The sequence below is a fragment of the Arvicola amphibius genome, chromosome 4, assembly GCF_903992535.2.
Source record: "Arvicola amphibius chromosome 4, mArvAmp1.2, whole genome shotgun sequence".
Taxonomy (NCBI): Eukaryota; Metazoa; Chordata; class Mammalia; order Rodentia; family Cricetidae; genus Arvicola; species Arvicola amphibius.
The window spans coordinates 65,641,243-65,655,154 of record NC_052050.1 but is presented as its reverse complement, the minus strand read 5'-3'; the positions used below and the strand labels follow the sequence as shown (position 1 = coordinate 65,655,154).

At 47.8% G+C, this 13,912-nt stretch overlaps 1 protein-coding gene across 1 annotated transcript in view; it reads right to left on the bottom strand.

The window, feature by feature from the left end:
• Positions 1-12,779, bottom strand: part of Fat2 (FAT atypical cadherin 2) — a 62,143-nt gene extending 49,364 nt beyond the window's left edge. Inside the window, exons 1-3 of the mRNA XM_038328763.1 lie at positions 9,521-12,779; positions 4,551-4,865; positions 256-314 (exon numbers count right to left, since the gene is read on the bottom strand). Coding sequence (XP_038184691.1) covers positions 256-314; positions 4,551-4,865; positions 9,521-12,779 — 3,633 coding nt within the window. The remainder of the gene's footprint in view (positions 1-255; positions 315-4,550; positions 4,866-9,520) is intronic.
• Between the last annotated feature and the right edge of the window lie 1,133 nt (positions 12,780-13,912).

The following is a 13,912-nucleotide window of genomic DNA, read 5'->3' as shown; positions in this document are numbered from 1 at the left end:
TTGAGGCGCTACATGTTAACCCAGACTTCCTACCCTGCCTGGATCTGTTTTCAGATTCCTTCCCTCCTCAGTACTGAAGAGCCAGTGAAGGCCGAAGGACCCTTACCTAACCAGTCACAGAAAGACTGAACTGAAATAGGTTGTCCTGTCCCACCTCAGCCACAGCCACAGTGCTGGGGCCATGCAGCTGGCTGCCTACAGCCCAGCCTCCTTCTGGGGCTTCCAAAGGCAGCGACCCGCCTCCCCACCACTTACCTCCAGGACATGCTCGTCTTTGCTCTCTCGGTCCAGCTGTCTGGCAGTGGAGAGGAGACCTGGAAAGGGATGGATGGAGGGCAATATGAACGAAGGGCTGGTACTGGGGTGGGCTCAATATCACACATAAATCTCAGATGAAAGTCCTGGGGTGTTTGTTTGTTTGTTTTGAGACTTTTAGAGCTCTGGAGAAATGGAAGGCATGGTGAAGAGATGGGAGACATGAATAGAGGATGTGCTAACTAAAGTTCCCACATAAGTCCACTTTCACTATGAGGCAGGAGTGATGGTTCCAAAACTCAGCAATCCACACAGTAGCATCAGCTTGCCCAGTCAGACACTGGCTTCAGTCTCCTGAGTGCTGGGATTCGAGGTGTGCAACCACTGTGCTCAGCCCTGTTTTGTCTCTGCCTTGAACTTTCTCTCCCCACCTCCTCCTTCACCCTTTAAGGTCCCGTGTTCCTGAAACCACTGTCCTGGAACTTCCTGAATCGCTGCTTTTTTTTTTGTCTACCCCTGAGTTTCTCTCTGACAGCCATGTCTGGATTCCCAGAGAATACCCAAGAAGGTGAGACATGGCTGAGGCCCCGCATAGGGATTGAAGTATCCACTGAGCCGGTGTGGTGGAAGTCCCCGCCTCTCCCAGCCTAAGGTGACACTCTAGTTAAATTAACAAAGCTTCCCCATCAGTCCACCTTAGTCACCCCTTTCCCTCTCCATCTGGCCCCTAGGTAGTCCAGAAACATTCCCAAGACCTCACCAGTTATGTGCGGTAGAAATGTGCTATCTCTAGATTGTGGCCGCCATCCACAATGACCAGGAGGTTCTCAGGTCACCCTCCCTGTCCTTGTGCCCTCTTAGACTGCTGCTTATCCCCACCCCCCTTTGTTCAGCCACTACAGTTTGGCAACAGCTTTTTCCCTCCCCGGAGCACCAAAAGCACCTATCTACCTGCATATACTTTATTTTTGTGTGCTGTTCCTACAGTATTTATCCCTAAATATTCATGGTCCTGATGGGCTGACTTTCCCAAGGCCTAGAAAAAGATCAGATTTGTCTTTACATCTCTCTACAGCACACGGCTTTAAGGCCTCGCAGGGGACAACCTCTTTGAGCATTTGCTGGGTAAGGGTATGGATCACAAACAAGAACTCATTCATCCATTTAACAATTACTTGTTGAGCATCTACTGTATTCATGGTAGCACCCAGTACTGAAGACACTAAGAAAGGCAAAAGCAGTCAGTTTCCCTTTTTCAGGGACCTGTGGAAGTCCAGTGGACGTGGAGAGTTAGTGGAACAATCACTTGAATGGATACAGTGGGCCATGTGGTAGGTTAGGGGTGCCAGCAGGTGTGTTATGATATTAGGAAATACAGTTGGCTGTTCTCTGTGGGACAGTAGAGATCACACAAACAAAAAGAGAGAAGAAGCCTGATATGTAACCAAGCCTTTAATCCCAGCACTCGGGAGGCAGAGGTAGGCAGAGTTCACGGCCAGCCTGGTCTACTTAGCAAGTAGCAGTCAACCAGGGCTGCACGGTGAGAGAGGGCAGTGAGTTCTGACTGGGACGGTAGCAGGTGCCAGACCCCATGAGAAGAGCCTCTGTAGTCCACAGCAGCTATGAATGAAAATTCCTGAAGGAGCTGTGTCTGGTGTGAACAACAGCGGAAAATCTCCTAGAAGGAGTCTGTCTGCAGAGACTGATGGGCCGACTGGAATCTCAGTCCTGTGGGGAGATTGGAACTTGTAGGTTCAGAGGTGAATTACTTTATCTCGGGCAGGTTTTAGCTTCCTTGTCTCACTCTGTATCTGAACTATAACACCTTGTGATAATAAATAGAAACCTCTTAGAAGCTACTAACTTAGAAGAACACTAGCTCCTACCAATCCAAGAGCTAAGAATGTTGTCAGACAGCATCTTGGGTCTATAAAAAAAATCTTCCCTTCTCACTGTATCTGCCTCTCTGGTGCACCCACCAATATAGTTTATAGTTGCCTAAATTTATGGCTGTCTTTGTTTGTAGAACTATAAAAACCCTGTGAAACCGCATCTTTGTTGGAATGTGGAATTTGATTGGTGTAGCCTAAGTCCACATTCTCTGGCTATGGTCACTCAGAATGGCTCCAGAGTAAACCATCTCTTATTCCCTTTAAGATGAGAGCTGCAGTTTTTAAGTTGACAGGTAGGTAGCTGGAGCCAAAAGAGGTACCGTGAGAGGGGTAAGGTGAAGCCAGAGAGGTCAGTGGGGCCGGTTTAGGCACCAGCTTCATGGACACAGGGACCCTGACTTCATCTCAAGGACATAGAGAGACCTTCCAGGCTTCTGTGGTGGAGACGTGGATGACGTGGTCAACGTGAGGAAGTGGGTTGGGGGCTTATGGCAGGTACAATTATCATGGTAAAAGTAAGAGTTCAGACTAGTCACGATTTCTTCTGCCTGGCTTCAGGGAAGCTGGGAGTGCCTCTGCCTGCAAGGGCATTTTGCCACGCCTGCTGCCAAAGGCCTGTTGACAGTAAACAGAAGGGGAATGGGAGAAGCTGAGGAGTTAATGCCTTAGGTGAGGAGTGGGGAGGAGAGGTGTGGGGGTAGGACATTGGTGATAGGGGTGAGCCTGATGGGTGAACTTGCTTAGACTAGTTTTCTCAATGAAAAGCTCCTTCACCTCAGAAAGAAGAGGATGTAACTACAACCTGGTGTCAAAGGTTAACCCAAGACTCTTGGCATTCCCTGCTGTTTGCCTCAGAGCTCCTGGGAAAATTGATAAGCTATTCCTTTTTCCCCCTCTACTGTTTGTCTTTATGGGCAAAAGCACATTGTGGGGCCAGAATGAAGTGGTCACATGGAAATGTCAGACTTCTGTGGAACAAGAGCAGCAGGTGTCATAACTGGAGGGATCAGACTGGGACTGAGACAACAGGGGTCAGGAAGGGGACTGTGGGGACCAAAGAATGTATGTGTGATGTGCTGTCAGCCTTTGGTACACTGTGGCCCTGTGGGAATGTGAAGAGAACGTGGTCAGAGCATGCTGTCTTTGAAGGCCATCCAGAGATCTGGAATGTTCTATGGAATTTGCCAATGTGAGCTACAACTTAGCAAATGTGTGCTTAAAGTTTGTGTAAGTCAAAACAAACATCTTTGGAAGGCTCTCTCTGGGTCATTGCTGCGACAAGGTGACCCCTGGATTTCCTTGAACCTTCTACCATCCTTGGCCTGTGAGAAGGCTGATGGGGTGTGGGTGAAATCACAATTGTCACTGTTTTGTGAACAGATCTGAGACGAGTCTGCAGTAAGAGCTGTCCTAGTTAGCTTTAGTCGTTGACTTGACACAGCCTAGAGTCGTTTGCAAGAAAAGTTTCAGTTGAGGAACTGCCTAAGTCATATTGGCCTGCGTGCATGTCTATGGAGGGTTGGCTTGACAGTTAGTGGATGCAGGAAGGGTCAGCTCACTGCAGGGAGCACCACTCCCTAGATGGGCAATCCTGGACTGCATAAGAAAGCCAGCTCAATAGAAGCCTATGAGCAAGTCAGAGAGCCAGTAGGCAGCATTCCCTCACAACCCCTGCCTTCAGCTCCTAGCCCGACTTCCCTCAGTGATGAACTATGACCTGGAAGAATAAACCAGTAAGATATCTTTATTGGCTAAACCCTTTTCTCCTCTAAGTTGCTTGAGTGTTTTTACCACAGCAGCAGAAAGAAGTAGAACAAAAGCAGATGATGACTCTAGCCGTGGCTGTGGCTTGGGGAAAGGGTCAGTTGGAGAACATTTGAAGGTCTGAACTAATCTTAGCTTGACCTCTGGGTCGCCTGTTGAACCCCAAGGCAAGGAAGATTTCAACAAGTTCTCACTTTCTTGTGAAGATGGGCATGGTTGAAAAGCATATCAACTTTGGCACCCGTAAGAATACTGTGCTTGCCGGGCGGTGGTGGCACACGCCTTTAATCCCAGCACTCGGGAGGCAGAGGCAGGCGGATCTCTGAGTTCGAGGCCAGCCTGGTCTACAAGAGCTAGCTCCAGGACAGGCTCTAGAAACTACAGGGAAACCCTGTCTCGAAAAATACAAAAACAAAAACAAAAAAACAAAAACAAAAAAAAAAAAGAATACTGTGCTTGCATTGCTAAAACATGCATTTCTGGAGTCTGCCTCAGAATATGCATTGGACAGGTCTAGATGGGGACCTGAGAATTGGAATTTCCAAACTGTCTGCAGGTGATGTTGGTGCTGCCCCAGTAACACTCCGAGAACCTTCTTGTAGATGTAAACCCCTATCCCTCCGGCTCTCCAGGCCTCACCTGTGGAAGGATGAATGACGAAGAACCCCATGTGGTTCCCACTGGTAAGGTTGAAGGTCAGCTTCCCTTGAGAGCTGGAGTCTGGGTCCCAGGCCTCCAACTGAAGCACGGAAGTACCCAACGGGGCATCTTCCTGGACAGAGGGGTAGAACACGGGTCGAGACATGCAGGGTATGTTGTCGTTGATGTCCGTAACCTCAATGTAGACTTCAGTGACGGCAGAGAGGGGAACGGAGCCCCTATCCACAGCCAGTACCGTCAACCAGTAGAAGGGTATGAATTCTCGGTCCAGAGGTGCCAGAGTCTCGAGCATTCCTGGAGACAGCAAGTGATAAAACATAATTTACTCAGATCTCAGAGAGGTTTAGAAACCACCCTGCCCAGGGCTGGGGAGGCGGATCCGTGAAGTACCTTCTGTATGAGTATGAGAACCTGAATTCAGATCTCCAGTGCCCACATAAGAGCTGGGTACGGTGGTGGGTGCCCATCACCTCAGCTCTGGGGAAGAGGGGTGGTGGAGGCAGAGGAGTCTGTGGGGCTTGTTGCCTGCCAAGCTAGCTGAATCAGTGAGCCTTGGGGTTCCATAACAGACTGTCTCCAACAATTAAGTGGAGATCAACAGATGATGAAACCTATCATCAGCCTCTGGCCTCACTGTGCCTGCTCACATGTATGGGCACATTCACACATGTATATACAAGGCACACAGACATAAACACGTGTTCAGATATACATACACACAGATACACATGTATACACACACACACACAAATTGCACAAGAACAAAAATCACCCTACCGAACATCCACTGATCAGTACTGTGGAAAGGATGCTGACTGACAACCCAAGGAAAGAGGATAGGGCTGTCAGCATGAGGTGGGAGATGCTGAGTTGGACACAGGGGGAACTGATGTCCCACAGAGTAGAACCTCTCTGTCTCTGCTCAAACGGGCCCTTGCTTCTGGCATGCAGACATATACAAGGCTTCCAGAAGACAGTAGAAGTTTACCAGCTGTGCCCAACTGCTTCAACCCAAGTTCCAGCTAGCCATCTCACATTCTGTAAGTGGGATGTCCTACTGTTGGCCTTAACCTGATCCCGACAGTCCTTCAATCCTGGTGGATCCTCACATTGAAGTTTAGAGGTTTGAGGAATATGTTTCTGCTCTCTACTTCATCACTTCATGGCTTTAGGGGCTTAGCTCCATTCTTTAGTGCATGTATTCTACAAACTACCTAAAAGGGCCAGCTCTGCTCTAGAACGTGAGGTTCTAACTGGGCATAAGAAACCTGTATCTTAAGTTCTCACTGGTCACTTTCAGCTGACAAGGTCTGCACAAGGGGCAGGGTCTAGACTCACAATCAAAGCAGAGCCTGCCAGAGGTAACAAATGGGGAAACTGAGGCCCAGATAGGAAGCATAAATTTGATCAAGATTATATAGCAAGTAAGAAGAAGAGCTAGGGCTGAGCATGGTATATGCCTTCAATATCTCAGCACTTGGGAAACAGAGGCAGGTAAATCTTTGTGAGATTGAGGCCAGTCTGATCTACATAGAGAGTTCCAGGCCAGTCAAGGCTACACAGAAAAACCCTAGAGAGAGAAGAGGAAGGGTGAGAGGGGAGAAGGAAAGAGAGTTTGAGAGAGCTGGGTCTAGAGTCTATTAAATGGACTACCACATAACCCTGCCCTTCGCCCTGGAAACAAACTATAATTCAAGACCTTAAGATCTATTACAGAACCATAGTAGTGAAATAATATAGTATTGGCACAAAAACAGACATGTAGACCAAAGAAACAACATCAAAGACTCAAACACGAATGTATGTAACTTCAACTATTTAATATTTGACAAAAATGTCAAAAAAACATATGCTAGAGAAAGAAATCATTTTCAACAAGTGATACTGGGAAAATCAGGAGGTCCATATGCAGAATGAAATTATACTCATATCTATTACCTTGCTCAAAAACTGACTCCAAAGGCCTAAATTTGAAGCCTAAACACCGAAACTACTAGAAGAAAACATAGGCAGGGCCTACAGGACACAGGTGTGGGGAAAGACATCCTGAGTAAGACTCCATTTCCCAAGAATTAAGGCCAACAACTGACAAGTGGGACTTCAAAAAACTACGAAGCTTTTGCACAGATAAAGAAACAATCAACCGGGTGAAGAGGGAGCCCACAGAATGGGAGAGAATCTTTGCCAGCTCTACATATGACAGAGGATTAATATCCAGAATATATATATATATATATATATATATATATATTCAACTAAAAAAATGGTAAAAAACTCAAGTGACCCATTCAAAAACTGGGTCTTGGATCTGAATAGAGAGGAGGAAGAAGAAGGAGACGACTAAGAAATACATTCATCATCCCTAGCGATTAGGGAAATGCAATTCAAAACACCAGCCAGAATGGCAAAGATCAATGGAACAAGTGACGACGAATGTTGGCGGTGACGTGGGGAAAGGGAGTCCTCATTCACTGTTGGTGGGATTGCAAACTGGAAATCAGGGTGGAGAATTCTCAAAAAACTTGAAATAAATGACTCAGATACGTGACTCCTGGCGTATTCCCAAAGGGCGCCACATCCTATCCCACAGATACTTACTCAGCCCCACTTATTGCTGCTCTAGTCACAATAGCTAGGGAACAGGAACAACATAAATGTCCCACCACTGATGACTGGGTAATGAAAATGTGGTACACACACACTACGGGAAACTATCCAGCTTTAAAGAAAAATGAAAGCATGGACTTTGCAAGTAAATGGAGTAAAACTAGAAAAGATCGTATTGAATGATACAACACAGACCCAGAAAGACAAATGTTGCACGTTGCCTCTTATTGGAGGCTCCTAGCTCCAAACCTTCATGTGTGAGTACATCGGCTGTAGTAACCACAGAACACAGGAAAGCATAACCGGATCATTGCCAGGATATGGGGCTTGGGGTGCAGTAGCGTGGGGAGTAGCAGTGTACACATGATCTGATCCAGGAAGTCGGGGAGGGAGGCTTCTTAGGAGGGAGGGCGTAAATATAGAAGGAGGGAGGAGGGCAAAGGAGAATAGCAGGGTACAGTGATCTGGGGAAATGGAAAAGTGGGGCTTTTAGTGTGTGGGGAGATTAATTCAGAAGAAAGGGAAGTGGGCAAAATAGCAAATAAGGATGTCTGAAATCGTGCTCTTAACTATTTACCAAAAATCAAACAAACAAAATACCCAAACACCTAGTACACGTAATTCTGTGTATAATATTCATGTAGAGATTTAATGAACCTTTGTTATGTGGGCTGATAGTGCTCCCTCTAAGAGCCAAAGACCACCTTAACAGAAACCCTAACAGCAGACCCGAGAAGCCCTTGTTCAAGTTGTTGGCCAGGGCTGTCCAGGAGAATCTCAAAACACACATTCTATTGCTGTTGCCCTTGGTTACTTGCCAGAGGTGGAAGGTGAGTCCCAATTGCTGAAAACACCATGCACTTCCAAAACAGGGCCCAGAGGCCCCTGAGCTGGAACTGACCTGAAAGCCCCCTCCCTGAGGACTAACTAGCTTTCGTAGTACCAGAAGTCACCATGCAAGCTTCCAAAGGAGAGAGGCAACCAACAGTCTCACCCAGCTATAGTTCCTATGAACCACATCAGCAAGCATTCTGGCACAATAACCTTAGCAGTGGCAAGCATACTTTGGTGGTAGCCAACAGCTCTCTAATTGGGCTTAAGACCTGCTCAGCAAGAGGGAGAGCATGCTTGGTGCTGGAAACCTAGCTGACTATTCACTGCTGGTGAAGTCAAGGATCCTGGAGGAGAATCCACAACCACTAATTTACTAATCCAACATAATCCCTCGCCACAATCTACACATTTGTCCTTTTATCCACAGATATGTAGAGCCTTCTTCCCTCAGCAAGGAAGCGTCTCTTTGCAACAGATGAAGACCATTACAGAAAACCACAACCCAGCAAAACGCAGAGTTGTGGAGCCCAATCCCACTGGATGCATCTACAAAACACTCCTGCACCCAAGGCTCAGGGAACTCTGTAGGAGATTGCATGGAAAGGGTGTAGCAGTCAGAAGGTCATGCGTTTGATGTCAGATTGAGTTTCCTGCTAACATGAGAAGCTACATCCAGAGTCTCACTAACGTGACCACCCAAGCATGAGTTGAACAAGGACATCAAGGAACATATATGCCAAACTGGATGTAGAGAAGGCCACGAGGTCTCTACACACAGAACTATCGGTAACTAAGGAAGCCTGGGAATGGGAGAAGCAGCCTTTCCCAGGGAAGAGTAGACCAATTCTTTGTCTAGTGCCAAATGGTCAACCCTGAAAATTTACACACATATAGACAGGCAGCATTATATGAACTAAATATATTATATTTAGGAATATATATTTATATATGCATATAACAATTAGTAAAAGAAAAAAAGAGGTCGCTGGGCAGTGGTGGCACACACCTTTAATCCTAGCACTCGGGAGAGCAGAGGCATTCCAATCTCTGTGAGTTCGAGGCAAGCCTGGTCTACAGAGTGAGTTCCAGGACATCTAATGCTGTTGCACAGAGAAACCCTGTCTCAAAAACCAAATAAATAAATAATAAAGAGGTCATGAGTTTGAAAAAGAGCAAGGAAGGATAAATGGAAGAATTTGAAGGGAAGAAACGGAAGGGGGAAATGTAATTAAATTATAGTCTCAAAAATTAAAAAAGAGATATATAACTATCATGTATCACTTTCATAAATGGGATATGTATGTTTAATATATGCATATAATATATATTTTACACATACATGTGTATGTATGTGTGAATCTATATTAAAAAATCTGCAGGAAAAATCCTCATAAAGACAAACCTAAAATACAAGAATCAGAAGGGTGAATTCCCCCGTGTTGTTCCTGTGTCCCCTTTCAGCCCACTGTTCTCCATGCCCCGGCACCCCGTGTACCTCACCCCAGTACCTGTGTCTTGGTTGATGCTGAAGGCTTCCAGGCCAGTGCCAGCCCGTAGGAAGTACTGGAGTTCTCCATCCAAGCCACTGTCATCATCCTGGGCAGTGACTACCATGACCGGGGTTCCTGCAGGGCTGTTCTCCTGCACCTGGCCCTGATATACAAAGGATGAGAAGCGAGGAGAGTGGAGGTTCTCATTTACATCCAGGACTAATACTTCTACATGGCAGAGGGTCCTGCGGGCTAGAGGCTTCCCACTGTCACTGGCCCAAAGGCTCAGATTGTAACCAGCCCTCCTCTCAAAGTCCAGCTCTCTTTCCAGACTCAGAGCTCCAGTCATGGGCTCCACCCGGAAGGTTCCATGGACGTCATCCACCAGGGTATATTTCACTTCACCTGCAGGGCCCAGGTCAGGGTCAGACGCATCTAGGAACGTCAAGACTGTCCCAAGGGGCATGTCCTCTGGCACCTTCAGTCTACTGTGCTGTGTGATGCACTGCGGAGGGCTGTCATTGGTATCCTCCAATGTGATTATCAAATCGGTGACAGAGAAGAGCTGGTGGCCATTCATGGGCTGGTCCCTGGCCTCTGCCTTGAGTATGAACCGAGCCTCTGATTCCCGGTCGAGGTGTCCTGTGACAACCAGCTCCCCGGTGAGTGGGTGGAGAGAGAACTTCTCTGTGGGGGTTAGCAGAGTGTAGCGAACCCTCCTATTATCCTCTGAGTCAGCGTCTTTCGTCTTCAGCTCTGCGATCGTGGTTCCAACATCTGTATCCTCAGAAATGGTGAGCTGGTACCCACCCGGAGGAAACCTGGGTGGATTATCGTTCCAGTCTTTCACAGTCACAGTCAACAGCTTCCAGGAAGACTTCTGGGGAGTGCCCAGGTCATACACAGTCACATTGAGGACGTAGAAGCTGGTGGTCTCATAGTCCAAGGCTGCTGCCACCGTGAGCAGCCCCGTCTTCAGCTCAATGTCAAAACAACCTTCCTCATTGCCATCCGCAATCACATAGACCAGACTGCCGTGAAAGCCAGCATCTGGGTCAGTGGCTGCCAGGCGGGCCAAAGGGGTGTTAACGGGCACCTGCTCCAGAATGTCGATGGACTGGGGGAAGTGGTCCTCAAACTGGGGAGCGTGGTAGTTGATCTGATAGTTGCTGAGGGTGGCGAATTCCTCTTCACCCAACTCTTGGCCCTGAAGCCCGGCGGACTGGAGGATGGTTTTTGTGATATGCGTGAGCACTCCTGTCTTGTCACACTGTACAGGGACCTCAAAGTGAGGGTCCTTCACCACAGTGACTTTCAGAGTTGTGGGGGATGCATAGTTCTTGCCGTCAGAGGCCGTAATCTTCAGAGAATAGTTGGTGGGTCGAACGGCAGTGAGATTCATAAAAGAGCGTTTGAGAGAGATCACCCCTGAGAAATGGTTAAGATAGAAATAGTCTTGTTCATTGCCAGACATAATTTCATACCTTAGGTTCTGAAGTTCATCCATATCTATGGCGGACACAGCCATTATCGATTTCCCGACTGGTACATCTTGACGTAGGGACACAGTACAGTTGACTTCCTCAAACATAGGCTCGTTGTCATTCAAATTCTTGAGCCTCAGAGAAACAGACACCTCCTTCTCCTGGCGAAAAGGAGACCCCCAGTCTGATGCCCGGACCCGGAAGGTATATATTCTTTTCATGAGTTCATAATCCATGGGTTTGGTGGTGGAGATGACCCCCAGGTAAGGGTCAATAGAGAATGGGACAGTTTTAGGGCCAACAATGGAATAGGTGACATGTCCGTTGTCCCCGTGGTCCTGGTCTGTGGCTGTCACAGTCAAAACACTGGTACCAGGAGGGACGTTCTCATCGAAGGTGGCTTCATAGGAAGACCTGTTGAAGACTGGCGCGTGGTTGTTACAGTCTACAATGTCAATGATCACTGTGGTGGTAGCCAGGCCCAGGGAGGTTTTCACATGGAGCTGGTACTGGTTTCGGTCATTGAAGTCCACACGCTTCATGGTGGTGATCAGGCCTGTGCGAGCATTGAGCTTGAATACCGTGTTCCCAGAGGATGGCTTTAGAACATAACGCAAAGTGGGGAGGGCAGTGGTGACCTTCACCAATGCCACGCGACTTCCGGGAGGGGAGAATTCACTGAGCTTTACTCTGTAAATTGTCTTCTCAAATCTGAGGTTGTTCAGTCTGGAGGGTGGGAAGTGGAAAGCCCTGATGGGAGAGTGGGCAGGAGGCCTGTTCCTACTGTGGACCTGGAAGCTGAGGTTGAAGCCATGCGGATGTTCTTCCCAGTTAATAGCCCTGACTGCCACCAAGTTGAACTTGTTGTCTTGGGCATAGGACTGGAGGGCTTTGAAGTACTTTCCAGGATCACCACCAACCACCTCCAGGGAATCTACTTCAGCTCCAGAGTCATTTGTATCCACCGTGACAGTGGCATAAATGTCACCTTCATCACCATCTGAGGGAGCCATGACCACGGAGGTGATAGCTGGGGGCTTCCTGTGCACAGGTTCCACGTAAATTACCAAGGGAGCCAAGTTGCCAAACCCATTGCCCTCTGAGATTTTTCTCATGCGGTCCACAGCCAGCACCTGGAGCTCATACTTCCCTCGCCATGTGACATTCAGCTTCCCAGCCACAGTGACCACCCCACTAGTGGGATGGATGGCAAACACCTCTGACCTGGCATTAAAGGCATAATAGAACTCAGAGTTCTGGCCCAGATCGGCATCCGTGGCAGTCACTTTGAGGATGGGGCTCTTGAGGGGCTTGTCCTCAGAAATGGTGACTCTGTAGGAAGGCGGAGAGAAGAGGGGCTTTAGGTCATTCTGGTCCAGGATGTGGATCACCACTTGGGTCATTGCTTCAAACTCCAGGCTCTTGTCTGACGCTTGCACTATGAGCGTGTAGCTGTCTCGCACCTCCCTGTTGAGAAGCGCCGTGTTGCTGCTCTTGGTTCTTATCCTAAGAAAGCAGAAGTTGCCCACCACGTACTCTTCAGTCTTAAACACTCCGGCTGCATCTCCAGAGATGATCCGGTACTTCACCACCCACTGGGGATCCATCAGGTACATGCCCATCTTCACTGGACTTTCCACATAGGTCTTGGGAGCCGAGTTTTCGTAGATGGTGGCGTTATACAGGGAATGTGTGAAGCGCCAAGCCAAGGGAAGAATGGTTTCTTCCAGGGGTTTCTCACAGGCCGTGCGGTGGAGCAACAGAATGGCTAGACCCAGCAGGACAAGAGTCATGGTGAAGAGTTCCTGAATAAAAAGAGGGAAAGGCTTCAAGTTGGGGAGGAAACAGCTCCCATTGCCATGGTTCTTTCTTTTTTAAAAGCACATATTAATTGTACTTAATAACTGGCTTGATTATGACATTTTCATACTTTCATAATTGTAATGTATGTAACCATGCTTAGCCTCTTTTATTCCTCCTCTCATTCCCCAGATCCCCTTCCTCAATAGTGTAAGGGTGAGCGCAGAATAAAAAGCACAGCTGCACCTGCTGCCCACCCATTCCTGTGGACAGAGCCTCCATCTGACTTCCCCGGGGTCAGAACACAGACAACTGGAAGGAAATACCCTCTCAGGGGCCTCCTGTGGATATATCCTAGTTCTGATTACTCATTGGACCCCCTCCTCATCCCCCCACCCCAGGAACCTCTGTGGATACTCTGTGAAGGTAAAATTGCTCCAACTCTTAGCCAAGGATCCAAGTCTAGCAGTTTCTCTCGGGAAGACTCCTCCACTGGTGCCGAGCCAGAGCCATACTGAACTGTTTGTGCATATAGGGACTACAGAGAGGCGCTGCCGTCAAGATCCCAGATGTGGCACCAGGCTACGTGGATCTCAACCCCAGCTCCCCATTTGCTCAGTAGGTAATCCTCCAGCTAGTCCCTGACCTTGGGGAACCTTGATTCCTTATTCCACAACATAGGATAAAGATAGTTATCTAGATGTGGCTGGAGAAGATGGCTCAGTGGTCAAGAGTACATATTGCTCTTCCAGAGGACGAGAGTTTGGCTCCCAGCGCCCAATTTAAGCAGTTCACAGTTGCATTTAACTCCAGCTCCAGGGAATCTGATACCTTCTTCTGGCCTCTGCAGGCATCCTTACTCACTTGCACAAACCCATACACAAACACATACGTACATACATACATACATACATACACACACATATAACTAAAACCAAAACATTTAATATCTATGTTAGTGTATTATTTAGGGTTGAAAGTAGGGTTACATCAAGGAGAGTGCTTGCATAATGGGCATGAAATGCTGGATTTGTTACTAACACTCAGGTGTGGAGTGGTGCATGCCTGTAATCCCAGGACTGAGGAGGTACAAGTAAGAGGATCAGAAGTTCAAGGTCATCCTTGT